The sequence below is a fragment of the Aphelocoma coerulescens genome, chromosome 1A, assembly GCF_041296385.1.
Source record: "Aphelocoma coerulescens isolate FSJ_1873_10779 chromosome 1A, UR_Acoe_1.0, whole genome shotgun sequence".
Lineage (NCBI taxonomy): Eukaryota > Metazoa > Chordata > Aves > Passeriformes > Corvidae > Aphelocoma > Aphelocoma coerulescens.
Genome location: NC_091014.1, coordinates 64302275 through 64327848, shown reverse-complemented (window position 1 = coordinate 64327848; position 25574 = coordinate 64302275). Strand labels below are relative to the sequence as shown.

The 25574-nt window shown below is 48.6% G+C and overlaps 1 protein-coding gene across 6 annotated transcripts; it reads right to left on the bottom strand.

Moving 5' to 3' along the window:
• Positions 1-4561: 4561 nt before the first annotated feature.
• Positions 4562-25052, bottom strand: LOC138104237 (killer cell lectin-like receptor subfamily B member 1B allele B). Of its 6 annotated transcripts, XM_069003244.1 has the most exons (12): positions 24920-25052; positions 22864-22932; positions 22215-22310; positions 20715-20774; positions 13269-13334; positions 9673-9762; positions 8493-8588; positions 6991-7050; positions 6282-6424; positions 5768-5814; positions 5540-5649; positions 4947-4998 (listed from the first exon to the last, which is right to left on the bottom strand). In XM_069003244.1, the coding sequence occupies exons 1-12, from the start codon at positions 25023-25025 to the stop codon at positions 4988-4990; spliced, it is 954 nt and encodes a 317-aa protein (XP_068859345.1). In that variant the 5' UTR covers positions 25026-25052; the 3' UTR covers positions 4947-4987. The 6 variants fall into 6 exon arrangements, with proteins under 6 accessions (XP_068859344.1, XP_068859346.1, XP_068859345.1 ...); XM_069003243.1 differs by lacking the exon at positions 5768-5814 and having other exon boundaries at positions 4562-4998; XM_069003239.1 differs by having other exon boundaries at positions 4969-5649.
• Positions 25053-25574: the final 522 nt, after the last annotated feature.

Sequence of the window (25574 nt, the reverse complement as noted above, 5' to 3'; positions counted from 1 at the left end):
TGTCCCGGCAAAAAGCTGAGTGGTGCTGGAGACCGGAGCTCACGCGGCCGATGGAGCCCCGCAGGTAAGAAGCTATGGAATACGAGGCTGGCACTCGTCTCCTAGCCAGTATCCTCTCTAAGAGAGGCGAGACTGTAAAAGATTGAGATCTCTATGCCCTAATAACGGGGGCCCAGGAACAAGGGGTTTTGAAATGCACTTCGCTTTTGTTTTCGACCGAAGAGTGGTGGGAAGTTGGAAGCAGACTGTAGCTGTCCACAACTGAGGGTGGAAAGGAAGGTAAAGAAGCTAAAGCTCTGGGATTAACCTGGAGAGCTGTGACTAATACCCTCGCAGAAATGAAAGCAGAGAGGAAGGTGGCCACAGCAGCCATGGAGGCGCTGCGGGGTGGCGGCCCCAGAGAAGAAAGAGGGGGGGGTCTCACGGAGCGGCGGCCGGAGGCCAGGGCGGAGTCCAGGGTTGCGCGATTCTTCGGGCTGACCGCGGGTCGGCCGATGAAGGGAACTTCAGCAGCCGGCGGAGAAGGAAGTTACCCCGCAGAAGCCTGAGGGAGAGCTGGTAGCAAAGGCGGAAGTAGAACCGGCTGACTCTGGGGGCGGGGCGCAGGCGAGCAGGGGGGAAACAAGCGGCCCTAGCTGCCGGCGGGAAACAGCAGCGCTCCACCCCCCTCTGCCGGACAGCGGATCCGCGTCTGACTGCGAAGCAGCCTCTGCGACTTTGTCGTCCGCAGAACCAGAGCCAGCCAGGGCTGCCGGGGGTCAGCCCCAAGAGGAGGAGAAGCACCGAGAGATGATGCATGAATTAATGAAGAAGCTTGCTGAATTGTCTACGCGTCAGGACGCGCTGGAGTCTAAGGCCACACCATCAGCACCGTGGCGTCCCGTGGACCCACCGGTCAAGACGGCCACCAGAATTCCTCCATTCCCATTGGGAGAACCGGGCACAGGGCCTACGGCCCTTCCCTCCCAGCAAGAGGATGTGCAGCCATTGCCTCCATCAGCCCCGACAGCGAGGACTGATCCATTGCGAAGGAGATGGAACGGAGTTGTCCGTAATGCAAACACTGAAGGAGATTGGCAAGCTGTAGATGCCCTGGCCTGCCCTGTACTGATACAGGGGCACACCGCAAGGTGGGAGCCCCGTGACTAGAAGATCTTGCAGCAAACGAAGCAAACAGTCACCATGCACGGCCTCCGGTCCGAAGCTACACGGAGCATCCTGAAGTTTATCTTTACAGCAGATGTCCTGTGTCTGAATGATTGCGTCAGCATCGCACGGTTATTGTTGACCCCTTCACAGTTCCTGCTCTGAGAGCGAGCATGGAAGCAGCTAGCACAAGAAGAAGCTAGCAAACACCAAGGTGACACACAAGACCCACTGTATGCACTCCAAGCTGAGATGCTAACTGGGAGCGGGGCTTGTGGAGTGACGGTGACACAGCTGACCATGCCTGTGGAGTCATTCATCAGTTGTCACAGACTCTTGCCCACAAAGCCTTGTTGTCAGTACCTGAAAAGAAGAAGTCTCCCCCGTATGCAGCAGTCCGACAAGGTCAGTTCATTGACCGTCTGTCAGCAGCCTTGAAGGATTCAACTGAGCTCTCTGAAGAGCTCCAGGAGCAAATGTTCCGGACCCTTGCCTTTGAAAATGCTAACAGGCAAACTAAGACAATTCTTGCCACGCTGCCCCAGGGAACAGGATTAGACAAGATGCTCATGCGTGCTAGCCGTGCGGAGCAGTCATCTCAAACAGCTGCTTTTACTGCAACACTGCAGAATGTGCTGCTAACACAGGGACAAGTCATTGCCGCAGCGCTGATGGGAGGGGCGCAAAGTAAAAAGGGGGCGAGGGCCACTGGCCCACCTCCTGGTCCCTGGATGGGTGGAGTAGCCTGTTTCCGGTGCGGTGAAGAGAGGCCTGCGTAACCTTCAGGAGACAGGCGACCCCATTGGAGATTGGCTTAAGGGTCTGGGTATCACCAGATGGATGCATACCTTGGTAGTAGAAGGCTGCCGATTGCTATTTGTAGTTACAATAGGCTTAATAGTATTTAGGTGCATTTTTTCCTGCGTCAAAGCAGGGCTGCGAAAGATTATCGACCAGGCCTGGGTTGCCCAAAAAGAAAACGGGGGATGTGTAGAGGGATTCCTTATGGAACAAGGGCATATGATACCCCGGAAAGATTGGACAACCCAGGGTTGCTGAGGAAAAGCCCCTGAACAGGCCCCTGGCTGCAGGCAGGCCTGGAAAGCACCTGGCTGCAGGCAGCCCTGAGATTCCTTGGCAAGGTTATACACTGGTCGTCTCCCCTGCGGATTAGAGGCCGTCTAGAGGGACTGGGCGTGAATCTTTGCAAAAGTAGATAAAAGTTGGCATAACAATAACATAACAATAACAATAAACAATAAAGGGAGAACGATGCTTAATCGTATCGGTGGACGTGTCGTTTATCCAGCCAGCTCTCCGAACTCGGTCCCTAACATGTATCCTAAATACCACAGCTGGCTTGAGACACAGTTGGAATACAGGTATGTGAAAAAAGGATGAGCTCTGAGGATCCGATCTTGGACGTGTCCCTGTCACAGGTTCTCCTTGATAAAGGTCACTAATGGAGCCAGTCCTGTGTCCAGGATGTGCCCCTGTGGGGCTGGTGCTGCCAGCCTGGCCTGTCCCAGGGAGTGTCACCCACTGCCCAACTGCAGCAAGAATTAAACCAGCCTGGAATCCTCTGGAGCACCGAGCACAGAAGCAGCGAGAGGTCAGGTTGGGATTGCTTAGGGATTGCCCAGCCTTGGCATCAGGATGAGACCCCGACCACACTAGAGTGAGGAGGAAGTGTTTCACCCTTCCCTTGCAGTAGGGATGCCAGAGGTAATCCAAGAATCACAAGCTGTAAAGGGAAAGTTTATTGTAAAACTTAGATCACAAGATCAGAGAACCATAAACAAGAACAACACAGAGGCAGAGGAAACAAAGCACTTTCAATCAAACTTCTGCCCTTGGTAGGGATTTCCTTGCAAACAGTAGTTGTTCCTGAGACTTCCTATGGCTTTCTGGGTTTGATGGGGTTTGTGCAGTTCCACAGCGGCCCCAGGATGGCTTCTCCTTCCCGCCCCTCTGGTACACAGCTGCTGCCTCTGCTGCCTGCTGAAGGCTCCAACCTAGGGCCAGTGGCTCCCAGGGAAGAGGCTTTTCCCTGGCCCTGCTTTCAGGAGAGCCCACATGATCCAAGGGGGCACATTCCAGCAGCTGGAATATGAAAGTAGAAGGGCAGAAGTCTGTAACACAACATAGAATGCTCTCCCACCCTCTCCAGTAAAGTGAGTACAAAGACCCCTTCGAGCTCAGCTTCCTTCTGGAATAACAGTACAGATTCTGGGGTCTGACATTGACATTGTCCTGCTACAGCTCCATGTTCTAGCTCTGTTCTTTGGGGATTGAAAGTCAGGGAAAGAACTGCAAATGTTTCCAAAGCATCTTGATGAGAGCGGTCATTGGGGAGGATGGCTGGTGTGAGGGACATCAAAATGTGCTTTCAAGTCAGAAAGAGACAGTTTATCCTGTAGGATTCCAATTTCCCTTCCAATGGCCATGACATACTGTGTGTAGATTTTTTGATTAAGCAGTTTTTTCCCAGTGATAAACCAGGCCATCAGTGTCACTTCACCCAGGGCTTCACAGAGCTTTCTTCATCCTGCAGCTGAAGGAGAGAGCCATGAATGGCACCATTTTAAGGAGGAATGATTCTGCTTCAAAGGAGACAGTAAGAAGGAAAATCCTTGGAGTCACACAAGGACCAGGGTACAAGAGCTCCCCAAATGACAGGGGCAGAGCTTTGGTGACATTCCCTGTTTCCTGATCACAGCTCGGTTTTCCTGGTGCCACCTGTTTCTGGTGTTGGTGCCAAGATTTCTGAGCAGGAAATGCCCTCAGGCATTGTTCCCTCCTTTGATCAATCTCCAAGGAAAAGAGGGCAGAGCACAGTGTTGCCATTCCCTGTGGGTCACTCTCGTAATTCTCATGAGCTCCTGCATAGGTCACTGTGGGTTTCACTGTCCTCTTTTCTGCCCACTTCAGCTTCTGCTGGGACTCTGTTCTTCAGGCCTTGCTGGTCTCTGCTGGGCTCCATCCTCTCGTGCCCTTCCCAAGCAGATCCTAAATCTGACACTCCTTCCCCACACTACACAGGACTGGGGCTGATTTTATGCCCAGAGCTGTGCTGCTGTAGGATCCTTTCCCTTGTGCTGATTCCCATTCCCCCCACAGGCTCTGGGATCCTGTGTGCTCTTGGAACAGACAGTCAGGGGCAGGGGAAGGTTTATCCACACCCACACCTGACTTGTCCTGTTCATCCTGGCCATGAGACCTGGCAATGGTGTGGGGTTGCCCTTCCCTACAGGATCCAACCGGAAATCTGTGCTGCCCTTCCCTTGTGGCTGTAGGCGAGGCCAGGCTGTGGCCAGGCTGGGAAGGGTCTCCTTGTGCCCAAGCAGGGCTGGGAACACGGGGCTGTGGATGGATGTGTCTGGGAGAGACAGGATCTCTTTGGGATCACCCCATCCCCAGGCTGGACTCCTCTCCCCTGGCAGTGCCTGCCTTGAAGTGCCACCTCTGGCACGAGGCTGTCCCAGATCCTCCTGTGTGCCAGTGCCAGCTCCTCCAGGGGGGATCCATCCAGGCTCAGACAGCATCGGGGAAAGGGTGGGCTGAGCTCGGCCACGTGTCTGGAGGGAGGCTGCAGGAGTCCCTGGGAGCAGAGACTGGGCAGCTAAAGAGAAATGAGACACATCCCATCCACACTTCCTACAGGAAACCAGGGATAACATTCCAGCCTGGACCTCTTGTTTTTAGCTCTCCTTCTGAAGCCTGGCTGAAACTGTTGCAGCTTTTTCACACATATTTTGTGTTGCTAGGGATCCATAACAAGGTGCAGTTTGTACTTTATGAAATCCAATGACTGTGCAGAGATAGTCGCGAAAATTTCCACTTATATTAAACCTGAACAGGGGAAAAAAGACAAATTTGATCACATTCCTGACATGCAGTGAAAGGCAGAGTGGCACCTGGCCTGGCTGCTAAGCTGTGTCACTGGGATCAGGAACTGCCTTGCTGGAATCTCCCTCCCATTCCTCACTTTTGTTCCCCACATCTCCACAAAAGTTTCTGGGCAATGCTTTCCCATCCAGAGACCTTCCCTGCTTTGGTCCCCTCCAGCCAATGGTGCTGACATCACCCTCTCTCTTGTCCTTGCCTCCTGGCTCCTTCCTTTCCCCAGGGAACTGCATCCAGTCAGATCCTTCCTTCCCCAGCAGAACTACAGCTGCATCCTCTCCTGCCACCCTGATGGGACAGGCCTGTGTCCCATGGCACTGAAAGGCTCCCTTTCCTTGGCACAGGCATGTGCTGAAGCACCTGGATCTCAACGAATCAGCTTCCCCCAAACCACAGTCCCTGATCTCCCTTGGGCTCTCTGCTCTTTGCTCTGCCTTTGGGTTTTCCCCAGACATTGCATGGCAGGGACTTGCTGGAATGAGCTCACATGGCTGGGTCATGTTCCACGTTGTTGAGCCACTTCCACTTCTTCTCCTCTTGAGACAATCTGAGACCCAGTAAGTAGTAATTATATCTTGATCGTGAGCAAAGGTAATTCTGGAAAGAAATCCAGCAATGGGAATACATGAAAATGACATTTTCTTCACCAGAGGCACAGAAAGCTCAGTGCTAAACAGCCAGCACAGAGAGTGAAGCGTGCATCCAGCCACAGCACCTCTTCCCACAGCTCCAGAGGATGGATTTCTCCATTTTGGAGGCCCCCTATGAATATAACAAATGAAATAACACACCTGTGGTGCCATTGCTGGTGTAATTTGTAGTTTGACAGGTGTGACTGGATACCTGGGGACACTTTCCTGTTCTGATGGGGGTGGTAAAGCCTTTTCAGGTTTTGTCAGAGTCACAGCTCTCACCAAGAAGTGTCTGTTCAACCTCCCTGGCCTGTGTGCTAAAGCCCTGTAAAACCCCAGCCAGCTGGGCAGGGAGTTTGCTCCTTCCCATGGGATCAGGCCTGGGCACAGAAGCTTCCAGGGACAGGACTCCAGGCCCCAGGAGGCCTCTCCCTGAGCAGGCCTTTGTTCCCGTTGCCAGGACTGGGGTGTCCATGGCTGGCAGCAGGTCCCAGAGCCCAAGGACATGTGACAGGAGCTGGCACAAGTGTCACTGCTCAGCCCTCAGCCAGGCAGCTCCAGCCCCCCAGGCAGCTGCCCCAGGGATTTGGGTCTCACCAGCTCTTCCCTGCTGTCAATGATCACCAGCTCTGAGCCCATGGCAGCGCATTCATCCCTGGAGGCATTCCAGTCCTTCACTTTCGTCTCTGGAGAAAAGAAGTAGCATTTTCTCCCATGTTTTTCCCATTTTGGGGGGCAGCCTGCATGAGGGAAGAACAGGTGTGGAAAATCCACGTTCACACTGCCCAGAGGATGCCACGACAAAAAACAGGTCAGAGAGGCAGTCAGAGGCACAGAAGTGCCTGTGTGCCCCTGCTGAGAATTGTCACCGGAGCTCCAGGGATCCCCCACAGGCTCTGGAGCTGTTACCAGCCCAGAATCACCAGGCAGGAGCCAGCCAGCCAGAGCAGCACAGCAAACACGACCCAGCCTTTCCCATCTTTGCTCAGCATCTCCTAAACAGGAAAATGGAATTGCACTGAGGCCAAAGGCTGGGAATGGAGGGCCTTGGAAAAGCAGCACAGGCACATTGTCCATCCTGCTCCCTGCAGTGCTGGGGTACCAGAGGGATTGTTCTTCCTGTGCCTTCCCCTGAGCTCATCCAGGGGGTGTCCAGGGTAAGGTTTGTATTCCTGAGATAGCAGAGGTTTTCTTTCTTTGCTTCCCTTCTGAACAAAATCCAGACACAGCCCCTTTCCTGTCCCCCTTAACCATCAATCCCACAGGCTTCTGGAAAGTCCCTTTGGAATGATGGAGGATCACCTACCTAGTGCCTCCTCAGGGATGGTTGTTGTTGAGTGCTCTTGGCTGCCTGCAGTTGCACCATCTGGAAATAAGAATGCAATTTCTGCTTGCAAGGAATGACCACTGTGCCACCCACTGCCAGAGCTCTGCTGGACCTCTCTGACCCCCCATCACCCAACACAGAATGCAAACTCTGCCTCTTTGCTCATGATTCTGCTATAAAAATCCTGAAATGGTCAGGTCAGGTTACACTGAGTAAAAGGCAATGCTTTTGTTCATTTAAACAAGTTATATCCTAATACCAGTGGATTTGGCATAAGAAGACCATATGGACAATTCATATTAAACTAAAACTTAGAAGAAACTCCTCAAAATGGCAACAGTTTTTATTTGGAGCACAAGTGAAACCTGTGTGCTCTTAAGTTTAGAAGCCCCCTTGATTTAGTTTCTCCACTTTGATCTAGATGTCAAGTTTCTTTGTAGAATTTTTTCAGGTCACTGAGGCAGTACTGAACCCACAAAGGAGCTATAACTAAAGCCAGGCCTGGATCAAAGTCTAATAACTCCTCTTTCAGTGTTAGACTTAAAGCTGCACTGAATGCTAATTACACCTTGTTTCTTTGTGCTGGTTTAGAATTTGGCCCATCCTTTGGTGTTTGACATTTTATAAGTATCAGAGCTCTGTCAGATATCTGTCCTTAATTCTTTGCCTTGAAAAAGAAGAGCAAATTGGCTCCCCCAGCCCTATGTTTTAAGTTCCATGGATCAAAGGCTTTGCCTTGTCTTCCCCATGTGCATCTCTGAGCAGTAGCAAACTCTGGGACCTGAGAGTGACTGGCTGTGGAAGCTTCTCAAGCTTTCTCAGCTATCAAAGGATGGAAAGAAGATAACTCTGAAATTTAAAAATGATTCCTTGAAAACAATCAAAGGAAGTAGCAAATGGATATTTTCCTTTCTGGTAGTGATAAGAATACTTTTTTCTACAAAATACCATTTATCAGTTTATGTAGCTTAAAAATTGTTACGAACTCAGTGCAGAGACTGAGCACAAGGTTTGTATTTAAATAAGCTGCAAATAAATTCCTTTTAATTCTGAATTCAGTGCTTCTTTCAAATGATCTTTCATTCATAATTATTTTAAGATTTTTGGTGTCACATCTTGGTATCATAAGACAACATCATCACCTTGAAATATTCTCAAGGATTGCAATCATATAAGCAATAGGCATGATTTGATCTTTACTGGTTTCTTCAAAACATTTGTATAATAAATTCCTTAGTGTTTGAACCTTGTCAGTTTCCAATTTTGTTGTGGCTTTTTTTTTCTGCTGGAATTTTGAACTTTCAAACCACTTGGCTTTTTTACAGATTTCCTCCTACAGCCATGGTTGGCTAAATACTGCTGTCTTTGGCCTTCACAGCAGACTTCTGTTCCTCCTGGCTTTGGATGTCATGGCCTGGACCTCAGTCAGTGGGAGAGAATCACAAATTAACTGCTGGTGTTACACTTTTAGCAGGACTTACACAGGAGTGTCCAACACAGTGTTAGGGCCAGTACAGCCACAACCAGGACAGCAGCCAGCACAGCAAGTAGTCTTCTGGAATAACAACGGCTTTTACCTACAGAGGGACAGAAAAATAAAGATGTGGGGAGCAGCTGGAAAAAAGAACCCTTTCCTCTGCATTCCAGGATGCCTTTCCAGGCTCACACTGGGAATCTGGAGCCTTGCAGGTTTCCATGCTGGAGCCAGGCTGAATGTCCTGGTGTTTCCCTGCTAGCTCTGGACCCCTGTGCTCAGGGAACTGAACAGATCTCAACCTGCCATGGGTTTGGGGAGAGGTGAAAAGGCAGAGAGTCATCATTCAGGAAGGGGGGTTGGTCCATTCTGTTTCAGGAAGTGCAGAAGGTGCTTAATATGCAAAAATTTCAGCTGGAATAGTTCAGCCTAAACAAGACAAGTCCTTGGCTTTCCAGCTTTGTAAATCCCACAGGATTAATGCTTTCCTAGAGCAGGAGGTGGCAGCTCTGTGGACATTGTGCTGGCAATAATTGTGGGGGGACACATCCTATCTCTCAGCAGCGATTCCCAGTTGAAGATGCCAGCTTCATTTGGCTTTGGTGCTGATGGCAGATTGAATCTCCCAGGAGCAGCCCCATCCCCAGCCTGATGTGCTGGTCAGCACCAGGCTCAGGGGGAGCCAGCACTGCCCAGACAGCCCAGAGGGCAAAGCCTGTCCTGGGGACATCAAACAGCCTCAGCAGCCCCTGGGAGAGGGGATCATCCTGCTGGGCTCAGCGTTGTGTGGGATCTCCTGGAGCCCTGGGGGCAGCTCTGGGCCTGTTGGGATTGGACCCCAGCTGGCAAATAATCCCCAGAAAGCCACTGGCTCTCTGCCCCCTCCATGGGATGGGGAGAGGAGAAGGGAGATGGGGAAGGGTAAAAGTGGGAAAACTCCTGGTCTGGGATAAACATTGTCAGTTTTCAATTAGGTTTTGGCTTTTTCTTTGCTTTTGGAATTTTAAACTTTCAAATCACTCAACTCTCTTCCACATTTCTGCTTACAGTCATGGTTGGCTAAAAATTGCTCCCCTTTGCCTTCAAACCAGACTTCTGTTCCTCCTGGCCTTGGATGTCCTGACCTGGACGTCAGCCAGTGAGAAAGAGTCACACATTAATTGCTGTTATTACTTCATAGCACTTACATGGGAGTATCTGACACACAATAATGAGCAGGAGCAGGATTATCCCAGTAACCAGGACAGCAACTCGTGTTCTGGAACAACATCTTTTTCCTAGAGAGAGACAGAAAAAAGTAAACATTAGGGGAAGAGCTGGAAAAAGTCCCTTTCCCCTGCATTCCAGGATGCCTTTTCAGGCTCCCACTGGGACTCTGGAGCCTTCCAGATCTGCAGGCTGGAGCCAGGCTGAATGTCCTGGTGCTTCCCCACTGGCTCTGGATCCTTGTGCTCAGGGACCTGATCCCAACTTGCCATGGATTTGAGGAGAGGTGAAAAGCAGGAGAGTCCTCCTAGCCCTGGATTGCACAAGGACACACAGAGGGTGGGTGGGTAAGAGAAGGAGCTGCCTGACAGAGAGGGGGCTCAGTAAAGAGGAGCTCAAAAGGGCTGCTCAGAGACAATGGGATTCAGGCAGGATAGCTGGCTCTGCAGGAAACATTCAGCTGAGAAGGTCATGGTAGAGAAGCTGAATTAATCCCTTGTGTCAGGATTGACTGAGTGTCTTGGGGTGACTGGGGTGAATCTGACAATGGGACTCATTTTAAGAACAGCCTCATAAACACCTGGGCTAGAGAACATGGCATTGAGTGGGTGTACCACATCCCTTACCATGCACCAGCTGCAGGCAAAGTGGAACAGTGCAATGGATTGTTGAAAACCACCCTGAAAGCACTGGGTGGGGGAACTTTCAAAAATTGGGAACAGCATCTAGCAAAGGCCACCTGGTTAGTTAACACCCGAGGTTCCACCAATAGAGCTGGTCCAGCCCAATCTGAATCCCTGCATGCAACAGATGGAGATAAGGTCCCAGTAGTGCATGTCAGAGGTCTGTTAGGAAAGACTGTGTGGATAAAATCTGCCTCGAGTACAGACAAACCCACCCGTGGGGTTGTCTTTGCTCAGGGACCTGGTTGCACATGGTGGGTAATGCAGAAAGATGGAACAACACGTTGTGTACCACAGGGAGATCTGATTGTTGTGTGAAACCCACCTGTAGTGTGAAATACCAGTATACCCCTGCCTGCTGAGTGTCACTGTCACTGTTCATGTATAGCTGTGTATATATATATATGTATTAATGTGTGTGTAGAGTTAGAATATCGTTTGGGCATTGAGCCAACAATATGGGATAAGGGGTGGAATGTCTTGGGGTGACCTTATGATGTGTATCCCCTATTGCTGCCCTATGCCCAGAAATTAATTCTTGTGCCTTTCTATGCCTTTAAACTGAGCCTGAGAGGGGGAAGGAAAAACCCTGAGCAAAACTTTTTCAAAGCAGATTGCAGCTTGTTCAAGGTCACACAGAGATAGTGACTTTTTTTTCCCAGCCAGATTTCAGCCAGTTTTTTTTTCAGTTTTTCTTCTTCTCCAGAGAGAGACTGAGAGTTGAACTTTTTTCTCCCTTCCCCGGAATTTCGGATTTTTCCCTTTTTCTGTGGATTGCTTCAATATCAGAGCACATTGGGAGGACTTTCCACCAAGCACAGAGGGCCTGGCCCTGGGCCAAGCCCCAGCTCCGAGGAGACCAAAGGGAGGACTCTAACACTTTCCCAGGTTTTTTCTTCACAGCAAAAGATTTTATTATTTAGCATTATTATCCTTTTCCCATGTGTTTGTTAAATAAATAGTTTTTATCTCTTTCATTTTTCCTTCGAGGAAAATATTTTTTTTCCCGAACCTGGTGGGGGGAGGGGTGGTTGTGCCTTCTCTCAGAGGATATCTTTCTAAATTTGACCAAACTGGAACACTGAGTAAGAACTGGGCAGATCTTTCAGTTCGGGGCAGTTCCTTGTGAGGAGCTGCAAGAACTGGAAGATATACGGCCTAAATAGAACATGGATATACTAACAAATCCCAAGGGAAATCTGCTGGGAGATAGCTGGATTGCTAAGGCTGTTTTTTAATCCCACTCTTAGAGCTCTCTTTCCACCCAGGCACTAGGAGGTAACAGATCTAACATGAATTCAAAGTAAAAAAGTAAAAAGAAAGTTCTAGAGGATCTCTGGGAACGTCAGCTCTTCTGTCCTGAGCACACATCCACAGAATAGTTTAGGTTTGAATTGACCTTTTCACATCCCCGAGACCAAAACCCTCCTCAGGTGTTGACCAGAGCAGGGTGTCCAGGACCATGCACAGGCAGGCTTTGAATAGCTCTGGGATGGTGACTCTACAGACCCTGACATGAGGAATTCCCTGAGTGAAATCTCAGGAATTCCCTGAGGGAAATGTGGGAGTATTGCATGTGAAACTATGACAGGAAGGTATCATCAATGCCCTCTCTCTTCTTCCTCATCTCCTGCTATTCCCTTTTCACTGCTGGTCCCTGACTGTCTCATTCAGTTCACATCCATACACAAATGGGAAAAATGGTTAAAATCTGGAAGCCTGAAAACTGCAGATCATGCTAAATGGGGAGGTGTAACATAGTTATGTAAGAAATACAAGCCAGCAGGAAAGGATGTACGTAGACAAGTGTAAAGTTGAAAGATGTGGGTACAAAGTAAGACATAGGATGTTCCATGTTTATGAAACACTCAAAGCCATCCTGATATCCAGCAGTGAGCCCCCTTGGTTCTATCTCCACACAGAGATAAGGTTTTCTGTCAGTTCAAGTGCATTCTGCTGGCTTATGGAATTAATGTCAGTACTTTGTGAACACTGCATTGGACCCACTGTCAAAGTAAAAAGAGCAAATTAGAAAAAGAATAGAGATGGCAAAAGGATGCCATGACAAAAAAGAGGTCAGAGAGGCAGTCACAGCCACAGAAATGCCTGTGTGCCCCTGCTGAGAATTGTCACCGGAGCTCCAGGGATCCCCCACAGATTCTGGAGGTGATACCAGCCCAGAATCACCAGGCAGCAGGCAGACAGGGAGCAGCACAGTAAACACAACCCAGCCTTTCCCATCTTTGCTCAGGGCACACAGAGAAATGCTCAAGGCACAAAAGCAGCTCTCAGATTCCTGAAGTCTGATTTGCCTGATGTGGAATTGGCCAGGCTACTGAAAGCACCAACATTTGTGTGCATTGCAGGGCAGTGGGAGGAGCAGAGAGGGGGAGCTGGAAAGGGGGAAGAGATTCAGGGAGACAGGGCCTGCAGGAGAAAAGTTGGTTGGGGATCCAGCAGCTCCTAAGGAGCAGCATGGAATTGCACTGAGGTGAAAGGCTGGGAATGGAGGGGCATTGGGAAAGCAGCACAGGCACATTGTCCATCCTGCTCCCTGCAGTGCTGGGGTACCAGAGGGATTGTTTCTCCTGTCCCTTCCCCAGCCTCAGACTGCTCTGCTCTGGCAGCAGAGGGGCATCAGTTCTTCCCTGTGGAACAGGAATGCAGAGCTGAGCCAGCACTGGTTCCAAAGGAGGTGCAAATGCAAACCCTCCATGGGCTGCAGAGCTCATCCTGGGAGTGTCCAGGGTAAGGTTTGTATTCCTGACATGGCAGAGAGGTTGTTTGTTTTCCTTCTGAACAAAATCCTGACACGGCCCCTTTTCTGTCCCCCTTAACAGTCAATTTCACAGGCTTCTGGAAACCTCCTTTTGGAATGACAGAGAATTGCCTACCTGGTGCCCCTTCATGGCTGGGTGGTAATTTTGTTGAGTTCTGTTGGCTGCCTGCAGTTGCACCATCTGGAAATAAGAATACGGTTTATACTTGCAAGGAATGATCACTGTACCACCCACTGCCAGAGCTCTGCTGGACCTCTCTGACCCCCCATCACCCAACACAGAATGCAAACTCTGCCTCTTTGCTCATCCATTGCAAACAACCCTCAAAGCTGCAGCACACACCAAGGAGTCGTTTTCCAAAGGGCCAAACTCTGGAACTGACCCAGAACTGCTCCAACCCTTCTCAGAGCAGTGAATGTGAGGCACAGCACACACAGAACCACAGCAATGAGAGACAAATGACATCAACTCCAGATTTTGTGCTCTAATAAATGCAGCTAATTTCACCTCCTTAGGTTGTCTTGGTTTATTATTTGTTTTCTAATTTGTCTTTTCTCTGGTATTTCGCATTTTATACACATCAGAGCACCATCAGATATGTTCCCTATACTCTTTGCCTTGAAAAACAAAAAGCAATTACCTCACCTAAGCTTATGTTTTATGCCAAATGCATTAAAGGTTTTGGCATTTTTTCACCATGGGTAGCTCTGAGTAGTTGGGAAAGCCTGGGTTTTGAGTGTGACTGGTTGTGTAAACCTTTCAGACTTACTCAATTCTCAAAATATGGAAAGAGACAACAAGAAACATCTGAAATTTAAATTGATTCCTTGCAAACTTTCAAAGGAAGTACCACATGGCTCTAAGGATTTTTTTTTTTCCTGGAGATAAGAATGTTTTCTTTCTAGAGAATACAATGTGTCTTTCTAGGTAGTTCAGAGATTGTTATGAACTCAGTGATATCTATGCAGAGACTGAGCACAAGGCTTTTATTTCAGTCAGGTGACAAAAATTCCTTTAAGGTGTAACTTTGCTATCTCTTTCAGAGGAGCTTTTATTCCTAATTATTTTAAGATTTTTGGTGTCACACCTGGATGCCATGATAGCATATAATAATCATGAAATATTCTCAAGGATTGCAGTCATAATAAGGATAGACATTATCTGATCTTGACTTGTTTCTTCAAAACATTTGTATAACAAATTCTTCAGTGTTTGAACCTTGACAGTTTTCAACTGGGTTTTGGCTTTTTATCTGTTGGATTTTACAACTTCTAAACCACTTGGCTTTTTTACAGATTTTCTCTTACAGCTGCAGTTGGCTGAAAACTGCTCTCCTTGGCCTTCACAGCAGACTTCTGTTCCTCCTGCCTGTGTCATGGCCTGGGCATCAGTCAGTGGGAGAGAGACACAAATTACTTGCCAGTGTTACAATTTTAGCAGGACTTACCTGTGAGTGTCAGATACAGTGGTATGACCATTATGAGGATTATCACAACCAGGACAGCAAGCAGGACAGGAACTCGTGTTCCAGAACAACAGCTTTTACCTACAGAGGGACAGAAAAATAAAGATGTGGGGAACAGCTGGAAAAAAGCCCCTTTTCTCTGCATTCCAAGATGCCTTTTCAGGCTCCCACTGGGACACTGGAGCCTTCCAGATTTCTATGCTGGAGCCTTCCAGGTTTCCATGCTGGAGCCAGGCTGAATGTCCTGGTGCTTCCCCACTGGCTCTGGACCCCTGTGCTCAGCGACCGGAACAGATTCCAACCTGCCAAGGGTTTGAGGAGAGGTGAAAAGCAGGAGAATCCTCCTAGCCCTGGATTGCACAAGGACACACAGAGGGTGGGTGGGCGAGAGAGGGAGCTGCCTGAAGGAGAGGGGGCTCAGTAAAGAGGAGCTCAAAAGGGCTGCTCAGAGACAATGGGATCCAGGCAGGAAACCAGTGTATTAAGCTCTTTTCTGAAAGATAGCAATAGTATCTGGGAAGATTTGTGCCTAAAATAAGAAAAGAGTTGTTAGGCATTTCCCAGAAAGACACAAACAGAGAAACATAAAAGGTTATTAGAAACTGTACAAAAACTTGGAATTATAATGAAACTGAACCTTGGGATCATGTGTCATCTATTGTGGCTCCCTGTCAAGTGAGCTGTGAATTCATCAGTTGATAGAGGTGATAAAACCCTGGTTTTTGGGGTGTTAAAACCTGCAACCGTATGAAAAGAGATGCATCCGGTGCTTGTGCAAAAGACAAGCACCGGATGGCAAGAAATAATTTCTGTCAGAGTGAAAGGAAGGTTAGAAAGAAAGGGAAGAAAAATGAAAATGAAATACAGAGACATACTGTATGAAGTGTGCTATTTTTTAGAATGTACTTTGATGCAGATATTACAAAACCAGTGCAAAAGTTAAGACAATAATTCTACATTCATTAAAGACACATAAATCCTAGGTTAGAATTTTGCAAAGTCTTTGATCCTAAATCAGACTAAACCTGTCCATGAAACATTTCACACCTGTGCATTAAACAAGCAGTTTGTACAGACAGAGCAGGAGGAGAAGTCCCCAGGCAGTGCCTGCTGTGCTCAGGGAGCGGAGCAGCCATGCAGGAGACTGCTGCAAACACCAGCAACAGCTGCAGGAATCCCAGTCTGCTGGGGGACAACAGGCCTGGGGCAGGAGCAATGGATGTTCAGCTCTGCAATAGTCTCCAAAATTGGAAAAACTACTCTTAAGATCACACCACCAGAGGTGCTCCCTCACACTTGCACCTTAGCAAGAGAAAAGTAGACCTCATCACAACTCCCCTTTGTAAATATAAACAGCCCTGTCTGGACACTCCACCTGCACATTCTCCCAGCACTGGCCCTCACATTTCCCTCGTGTTCTTCGGGACTTTGATGCTCCAGGAAACATCTCTCAACGTATGTGAGGGAGAGTCTGGAGAATGCAAAGAAAGCTCCGTGCTCAGCAATGGACCTACCTGGGACATCAGGGACCTTCAGGATTCTGGGTCTGGTTGATTCAGGCAAGTTCAAGTCAGCATGAAGGACATTTTCTGCCATTCTTGTTCCACTCTCTTCTTTCACCCCTGTGCTCCTGTGACCCGGCTCTGGGCTGGGTACGACTCAGAGCTCCCTCCCCTTTCTAACCTTCAGGAGGAAGTTCTCAACTCTTCCGGTCACGCATAAACTTCTAATGAGAAGAGAAGTCTATTTCTACTTCATCTTTTGATGGCAGAGGGTTTTACATCAGCAACATGAGGAAATGTAAGGTCATGGCCTCCGTGAGGTCGCCTGTGTTGGGAAGTGGTTCTGGCATTGGAAGTGTCTTGAGTTCCCAAACTTTCACACCCCCACACACAGACACCTCTTTGTGTTTTGAAAAATTTTATTCCATGCAATGGAAAGGGGAGGAATTGTACAGAGGCCAAGCAGGCACCCCAGGCAGCAGAGTGAAGCTCTCTGGGGGCACCCAGGGTACATCAGGAGAGCTGCCTTGCCCTTTGATCAATCTGCAATGAAAAGAGGGCAGAGCACAGTGTTGCCATTCCCTGTGGGTCACTCTCATAAGTCTCACCAGCTCCTTCATGGGTCACTGTGGGTTTTGTTGTCTGTGGATGCTGAAAGCCTGATGCTTGATGAGAAATTTTCCAGCTTTCTGCCAGCATCCATGTGAAAGTTTGCTTTCACATGCACACTTTCCGGGAACAGTGAAAGGTTTTTGTAAACTAGTATTTTTGTCTTGCAGCTGCAATGTTGTTATGTTACTGCCTGGAGAAATATTTTGAAATGGGTATTGTAGGGTTTAACCAGTCATTTTAAGAGGTGGATAGTCAAAGGACCAATAACCTTATGCCATTCAAGCAAACCAGGTTATATAAACGAGTTTGGAAATTAATAAATAATTCCATTCCCTTCTTCTGGACTGGAGTTATGTTGCTATGACCCAGCCCACTGTGGGGCTGGGGCAGCATGATGCCAATCAATGCCAGCCCATCCCCTGGATTGAGTTTCCCAAAGAGACAAAATCGGAGGGTGGGTGCAGGGGCGGCTCAGAAGCCTGAGCTGCACCCCCCCAGGTGGTACCCGGGTCCAAGCCGCCTCCCCCGGTTCGGGAAAGTTCTCGGTTCCTCGGTTGTTCACTGGTTCTCTGTTATAACTCCCGCCTCTCAGTTTCCCCCAGTGGTTCTTGTTAAATTGTATCCTCCCCCTGGCTTGTAACTCATTGGTTGTTTTCCCTTTTCACCGCAGTTTTCAAATTGCCTTTAAAACTGAGGGCAAGCCTTGGGGGAGGATCCCGTTGCATTCCATCCCTTCCAAGCTTGTTCGGGTTGCGAAACTTTTAACATTAAACCTGGTAGGAGTCAGACCAGAACAGCCTCTCTCTTCCATTGTCTCCAAGCTAACGTGAGCCGATCCCATCGGCTCCTGCCGTGTTCCCTCTGCAAAGAAGCCAGCTAGCCCAGCCAGCAGCTCTTTTCCTGATGCCGCAGTCGCTTCAGCGACGCACAGAAGTAACGCAGCTGGACTCTCTCTGACCTGGGGCTCGCCAGAGCTCGTGCCCCGAGCACAAGAACTGCGTTACAGTCGTGCCGCTCTTTTCGCCGTCCCCGCTACAACAGTGACAGTTGTCCTCTTTTCTGTCCACTTCAGCTTCTGCTGGGACTCTGTTCTTCAGGCCTTGCTGGTCTCTGCTGGGCTCCATCCTCTCGTGCCCTTCCCAAGCAGATCCTAAATCTGACACTCCTTCCCCACACTACACAGGACTGGGGCTGATTTTATGCCCAGAGCTGTGCTGCTGTAGGATCCTTTCCCTTGTGCTGATTCCCATTCCCCCCACAGGCTCTGGGATCCGGTGTGCTCTTGGAACAGACAGGGGCAGGGGAAGGTTTATCCACACCCACACCTGACTTGTCCTGTTCATCCTGGCCATGAGACCTGGCAATGGTGTGGGGTTGCCCTTCCCTACAGGATCCAACCAGAAATCTGTGCTGACCTTCCCTTGTGGCTGTAGGCGAGGCCAGGCTGTGGCCAGGCTGGGAAGGGTCTCCTTGTGCCCAGGCAGGGCTGGGAACACAGGGCTGTGGATGGATGTGTCTGGGAGAGACAGGATCTGTTTGGGATCACCCCATCCCCAGGCTGGACTCCTCTCCCCTGGCAGTGCCTGCCTTGAAGTGCCACCTCTGGCACGAGGCTGTCCCAGATCCTCCTGTGTGCCAGTGCCAGCTCCTCCAGGGGGGATCCATCCAGGCTCAGACAGCATCGGGGAAAGGGTGGGCTGAGCTCGGCCACGTGTCTGGAGGGAGGCTGCAGGAGTCCCTGGGAGCAGAGACTGGGCAGCTAAAGAGAAATGAGACACATCCCATCCACACTTCCTACAGGAAACCAGGGATAACATTCCAGCCTGGACCTCTTGTTTTTAGCTCTCCTCCTGAAGCCTGGCTGAAACTGTTGCAGCTTTTTCACACATATTTTGTGTTGATAAGGATCCACCACAAGGTGCAGTTTGTACTTCACCAAATCCAATGACTGTGCAGAGATAGTCGCGAAAATTTCCACTTATATTAAACCTGAACAGGGGAAAAAAGTCAGATTTGATCACATTCCTGACATGCAGTGAAAGGCAGAGTGGCACCTGGCCTGGCTGCTAAGCTGTGTCACTGGGATCAGGAACTGCCTTGCTGTCATCTCCCTCCCATTCCTCACTTTTGTTCCCCACATCTCCACAAAAGTTTCTGGGCAATGCTTTCCCATCCAGAGACCTTCCCTGCTTTGGTCCCCTCCAGCCAATGGTGCTGACATCACCCTCTCTCTTGTCCTTGCCTCCTGGCTCCTTCCTTTCCCCAGGGAACTGCATCCAGTCAGATCCTTCCTTCCCCAGCAGAACTACAGCTGCGTCCTCTCCTGCCACCCTGATGGGACAGGCCTGTGTCCCATGGCACTGAAAGGCTCCCTTTCCTTGGCACAGGCATGTGCTGAAACACCTGGATCTCAAGGAATCAGCTTCCCCCAAACCACAGTCCCTGATCTCCCTTGGACTCTCTGCTCTTTGCTCTGCCTTTGGGTTTTCCCCAGACATTGCATGGCAGGGACTTGCTGGAATGAGCTCACAGGGCTGGGTTGTGTTCCACGTTGTTGAGCCACTTCCACTTCTTCTCCTCTTGAGAGAATCTGAGACCCAGTAAGTAGTAATTATGTCTTGATCGTGAGCGAAGGTAATTCTGGAAAGAAATCCAGCAATGGGAATACATGAAAATGACATTTTCTTCACCAGAGGCACAGAAAGCTCAGTGCTAAACAGCCAGCACAGAGAGTAAAGTGTGCATCCAGCCACAGCACCTCTTCCCACAGCTCCAGAGGATGGATTTCTCCATTTTGGAGGCCCCCTATGAATATAACAAATGAAATAACACACCTGTGGTGCCATTGCTGGTGTAATTTGTAGTTTGACAGGTGTGACTGGATACCTGGGGACACTTTCCTGTTCAGATGGGGGTGGTAAAGCCTTTTCAGGTTTTGTCAGAGTCACAGCTCTCACCAAGAAGTGTCTGTTCAACCTCCCTGGCCTGTGTGCTAAAGCCCTGTAAAACCCCAGCCAGCTGGGCAGGGAGTTTGCTCCTTCCCATGGGATCAGGCCTGGGCACAGAAGCTTCCAGGGACAGGACTCCAGGCCCCAGGAGGCCTCTCCCTGAGCAGGCCTTTGTTCCCATTGCCAGGACTGGGGTGTCCATGGCTGGCAGCAGGTCCCAGAGCCCAAGGACATGTGACAGGAGCTGGCACAAGTGTCACTGCTCAGCCCTCAGCCAGGCAGCTCCAGCCCCCCAGGCAGCTGCCCCAGGGATTTGGGTCTCACCAGCTCTTCCCTGCTGTCAATGATCACCAGCTCTGAGCCCATGGCAGCGCATTCATCCCTGGAGGCATTCCAGTCCTTCACTTTCTCCTCTGGAGAAAAGAAGTAGCATTTTCTCCCATGTTTTTCCCATTTTGGGGGGCAGCCTGCATGAGGGAAGAACAGGTGTGGAAAATCCACGTTCACACTGCCCAGAGGATGCCACGACAAAAAACAGGTCAGAGAGGCAGTCAGAGGCACAGAAGTGCCTGTGTGCCCCTGCTGAGAATTGTCACCGGAGCTCCAGGGATCCCCCACAGGCTCTGGAGCTGTTACCAGCCCAGAATCACCAGGCAGGAGCCAGCCAGCCAGAGCAGCACAGCAAACACGACCCAGCCTTTCCCATCTTTGCTCAGCATCTCCTAAACAGCAAAATGGAATTGCACTGAGGCCAAAGGCTGGGAATGGAGGGCCTTGGAAAAGCAGCACAGGCACATTGTCCATCCTGCTCCCTGCAGTGCTGGGGTACCAGAGGGATTGTTCTTCCTGTGCCTTCCCCTGAGCTCATCCAGGGGGTGTCCAGGGTAAGGTTTGTATTCCTGAGATAGCAGAGGTTTTCTTTCTTTGCTTCCCTTCTGAACAAAATCCAGACACAGCCCCTTTCCTGTCCCCCTTAACCATCAATCCCACTGGCTTCTGGAAAGTCCCTTTGGAATGATGGAGGATCACCTACCTAGTGCCTCCTCAGGGATGGTTGTTGTTGAGTCCTCTTGGCTGCCTGCAGTTGCACCATCTGGAAATAAGAATGCAATTTCTGCTTGCAAGGAATGACCACTGTGCCACCCACTGCCAGAGCTCTGCTGGACCTCTCTGACCCCCCATCACCCAACACAGAATGCAAACTCTGCCTCTTTGCTCATGATTCTGCTATAAAAATCCTAAAATGGTCAGGTCAGGTTGCACTGAGTAAAAGGCAATGCTTTTGTTCATTTAAACAAGTTATATCCTAATACCAGTGGATTTGCATAAGAAGACCATATGGACAATTCATATTAAACTAAAACTTAGAAGAAACTCCTCAAAATGGCAACAGTTTTTATTTGGAGCACAAGTGAAACCGGTGTGCTCTTAAGTTTGGAAGCCCCCTTGATTTAGTTTCTCCACTTTGATCTAGATGTCAAGTTTCTTTGTAGAATTTTTTCAGGTCACTGAGGCGGTACTGAACCCACAAAGGAGCTATAACTAAAGCCAGGCCTGGATCCAAGTCTAATAACTCCTCTTTCAGTGTTAGACTTAAAGCTGCACTGAATGCTAATTACACCTTGTTACTTTGTGCTGGTTTAGAATTTGGCCCATCCTTTGGTGTTTGACATTTTATAAGTATCAGAGCTCTGTCAGATATCTGTCCTTAACTCTTTGCCTTGAAAAAGAAGAGCAAATTGGCTCCCCCAGCCCTATGTTTTAAGTTCCATGGATCAAAGGCTTTGCCTTGTCTTCCCCATGTGCATCTCTGAGCAATAGCAAACTCTGGGACCTGAGAGTGACTGGCTGTGGAAGCTTCTCAAGCTTTCTCAGCTATCAAAGGATGGAAAGAAGAAACATCTGAAAATTAAAAATGATTCCTTGAAAACAATCAAAGGATGTAGCAAATGGATATTTTCCTTTCTGGTAGTGATAAGAATACTTTTTTCTACAAAATACCATTTATCAGTTTATGTAGCTTAAAAATTGTTACGAACTCAATGCAGAGACTGAGCACAAGGTTTGTATTTAAATAAGCTGCAAATAAATTCCTTTTAATTCTGAATTCAGTGCTTCTTTCAAATGATCTTTAATTCATAATTATTTTAAGATATTTGGTGTCACATCTTGGTATCATAAGACAACATCATCACCTTGAAATATTCTCAAGGATTGCAATCATATAAGCAATAGGCATGATTTGATCTTTACTGGTTTCTTCAAAACATTTGTATAATAAATTCCTTAGTGTTTGAACCTTGTCAGTTTCCAATTTTGTTGTGGCTTTTTTTTCTGCTGGAATTTTGAACTTTCAAACCACTTGGCTTTTTTACAGATTTCCTCCTACAGCCATGGTTGGCTAAATACTGCTGTCTTTGGCCTTCACAGCAGACTTCTGTTCCTCCTGGCTTTGGATGTCATGGCCTGGACCTCAGTCAGTGGGAGAGAATCACAAATTAACTGCTGGTGTTACACTTTTAGCAGGACTTACACAGGAGTGTCCAACACAGTGTTAGGGCCAGTACAGCCACAACCAGGACAGCAGCCAGCACAGCAAGTAGTCTTCTGGAATAACAACGGCTTTTACCTACAGAGGGACAGAAAAATAAAGATGTGGGGAGCAGCTGGAAAAAAGAACCCTTTCCTCTGCATTCCAGGATGCCTTTCCAGGCTCACACTGGGAATCTGGGGCCTTCCAGGTTTCCATGCTGGAGCCAGGTTGAATGTCCTGGTGCTTCCCTGCTAGCTCTGGACCCCTGTGCTCAGGGAAATGAACAGATCCCAACCTGCCATGGGTTTGGGGAGAGGTGAAAAGGAGAGTCCTCCTAGCAATCAGTGCCCACCCTCTGCTTCCCCATCTCCAGTGTTCATTTTTCACTGCTGCTGGGGACAGAAGGCTGGGCTCAGGGGTGTCTGGGTGTGCCCCCTGATATCCTTCTATTCCTTTGCCATGGAAGCCAACAAGTGTTTAGAGGCACAGAATGCACCACCTCAGCTGCCCCTGCTCTGTGTGGAAAGCAGACAATTGTGTCCTCCTGCCTCCTCATAGTTTTGTGTCAGTGCATGTTTGGGACATTGGGATCAGCCCCTCTCCCCACCTTGTTTAAATTCCCATCACTTTATCAGACAGGTAAACTCACGAGATGATTCAAAGTTTGTTGTATCATTTGCGTCTTGGGATTTCACTTTCACTTCTGCATAGATACAACCTGAGCCAGGGAAAAAGAACAGATCACAGAGAGAACTGAGAATCAACTTAAACAAAACAAAAATGACTGAAACTGTGAGAAATGCTGAGCACAGGACAATAACTGGATTATGTGACTGTGTTTAACCATGCACAAATTATATTTTTCTCCATTACAGACACTGATCTGTGCTCTGTGGTGACCAGGGACAGGACCTGAGGGAACAGCTGGAGCTGTATCAGGGAGGTTTAGGTTGGATATCAGGGAAAGCTTCTTCTCCCAGGGGGTGGTGGGGCACTGAACAGGCTCCCCAGGGAATGGTCACAGCCCCAAGGCTGCCAGAGCTCCAGGGGCATTTGGACAACACTCTCAGGGATGCACAGGTGGGTCTGTTGGGGTGTCTGTGCAGGGTCAGGAGCTGGACTGGATGATCCTGTGGGTCCCTTCAAGCTCAGGATATTCTGATTCCATGTTCCATGATGATACTTTCACCGTTGGAGCACTTGTTATAGGCAGGAACAGATCTGGTTTCTCTTCAGGGCAGACAATCCCAGAAGGGACAGGGGCACACACCCACATTGCCAATCTTGACAAAAGGGGAGGAAAGTGCCAAGGGTAGCCTAAGGTTGTTCATCCAGACAGGAACGGTGAGAATGACTAAAACATCAAAGCTTGAAAACTGCATATTGTGCTAAATTTGGAGCGGTTTGAGATCTTATCACAGTTAACAAAATAACATGGAGAATAGTGAAATCTCTTCTAACATCTGCAGATAATAAATATAAACCATCAGGGAAGAAAACATACAGAAAGGAAAGAAAGGTCAGAGACTGGTAAAAAGTGGGTAGAAAGTCAAAAATATGATGTTATGAAACGCTCAAAGTCATCATGATATACAACACTGAACTCCCTGGGTTCTATCAGTGTACAGAGCTAAGACAGAAGCCAGGGATTTGAGCTCTTTTCAGAAGACAAAGCCAATATCTGGGAAATCTTGTGCATAAAGTAAGTGAACACACAGAAGAGTTGGTAGGGGTTTCCCCGAAAGGCACAAGCAGAGAAGCATAAAAATGTTATTAGAAATCTATCAAAATTTTGAATAGGAATGCATGGGTTAATTAATAAGAAAAATGGAACTTGTAATCACGTGGCATCCATTGTGTTCAATTGAGCCCTGAATTCATCTGTAGAAAGGGGTGAAAAAACCCTATTTCCTGGGGTGTTAAAAACTCCACCCATCTGAAAAGGCATGCAGAGGACTCGAACTTTCCACAAAAGACAAGCACCGGATGGCAAGAAATAATTTCTGTCAGAGTGAAAGGAAGGAAAAGAAAGGGAAGAAAAATGAGAATGAAATACAGAGACACGCTGTATGAAGTGTGCTATTTTTTAGGATGTACTTTGATGCAGATATTACAAAACCAGTGCAAAAGTTAACACAATAATTCTACATTCATTAAAGACACATAAATCCTAGGTTAGAATTTTGCAAAGTCTTTGATCCTAAATCAGACTAAACCTGTCCATGAAACATTTCACACCTGTGCATTAAACAAGCAGTTTGTACAGACAGAGCAGGAGGAGAAGTCCCCAGGCAGTGCCTGCTGTGCTCAGGGAGCGGAGCAGCCATGCAGGAGACTGCTGCAAACACCAGCAACAGCTGCAGGAATCCCAGTCTGCTGGGGGACAACAGGCCTGGGGCAGGAGCAATGGATGTTCAGCTCTGCAATAGTCTCCAAAATTGGAAAAACTGCTCTTAAGATCACACCACCAGAGGTGCTCCCTCACACTTGCACCTTAGCAAGAGAAAAGTAGACCTCATCACAACTCCCCTTTGTAAATATAAACAGCCCTGTCTGGACACTCCACCTGCACATTCTCCCAGCACTGGCCCTCACATTTCCCTCGTGTTCTTCGGGACTTTGATGCTCCAGGAAACATCTCTCAACGTATGTGGGGGAGAGTCTGGAGAATGCAAAGAAAGCTCCGTGCTCAGCAATGGACCTACCTGGGACATCAGGGACCTTCAGGATTCTGGGTCTGGTTGATTCAGGCAAGTTCAAGTCAGCATAAAGGACATTTTCTGCCATTCTTGTTCCACTCTTTTTTTTCATCCCTGTGCTGTTGTGACCTGGCTCTGGGCTGGGTACGACTCAGAGCTCCCTCCCCTTTCTAACCTTCAGGAGGAAGTTCTCAACTCTTCCGGTCACGCATAAACTTCTGTTATAAATAAAGTATGTAATTCGTGCTATTATGTATAAAACTGAAATGTAATAAAACCATGCAGAGACAACATGCTGAGTGGAAAATTTCACAACACTAGAGCAGTTGAACAAGATGATGACTTGATCACTATCTTCTGATATCTACATCTCAGCTGATAAAGAATTAGGCATTCCGGGAACTAAAAATAACTGCTCCAGGAGCCAGAGATGGCCCATTCATCATCCAGGATGGACAATTCATCAGACCCAGGAAAGGCTTTGTGCAGTCCATCTTCAGGAAAAGACTGGAATTAATTCGGACTCTGCCCAGGAACTGTATAAAAAAGAACCAGCCGAAGCAACAGTCATGAACTTGGGAGGTCTGATGCAATAGAGGTCATGATCTATACGTGTTCAGCCAGCTCTGACCCCGGGCTCGGAGCTGCTTTTCTCAATCGT

Bases quoted from the DNA above. Each gene is read 5' to 3' on its own strand.
- LOC138104237 (XM_069003239.1), bottom strand. From the start codon at position 25,025: ATGAAAAAAAAGAGTGGAACAAGAATGGCAGAAAATGTCCTTTATGCT. The intron at 5,815-6,281 runs GTGAGACCCAAA...TTATATTCATAG, and splicing joins TTGACAGCAGGGAAGAGCTG to GGGGCCTCCAAAATGGAGAA. The intron at 5,650-5,767 runs GTGCTGTGGCTG...ATTTCTTTCCAG, and splicing joins CTCTGGAGCTGTGGGAAGAG to AATTACCTTTGCTCACGATC.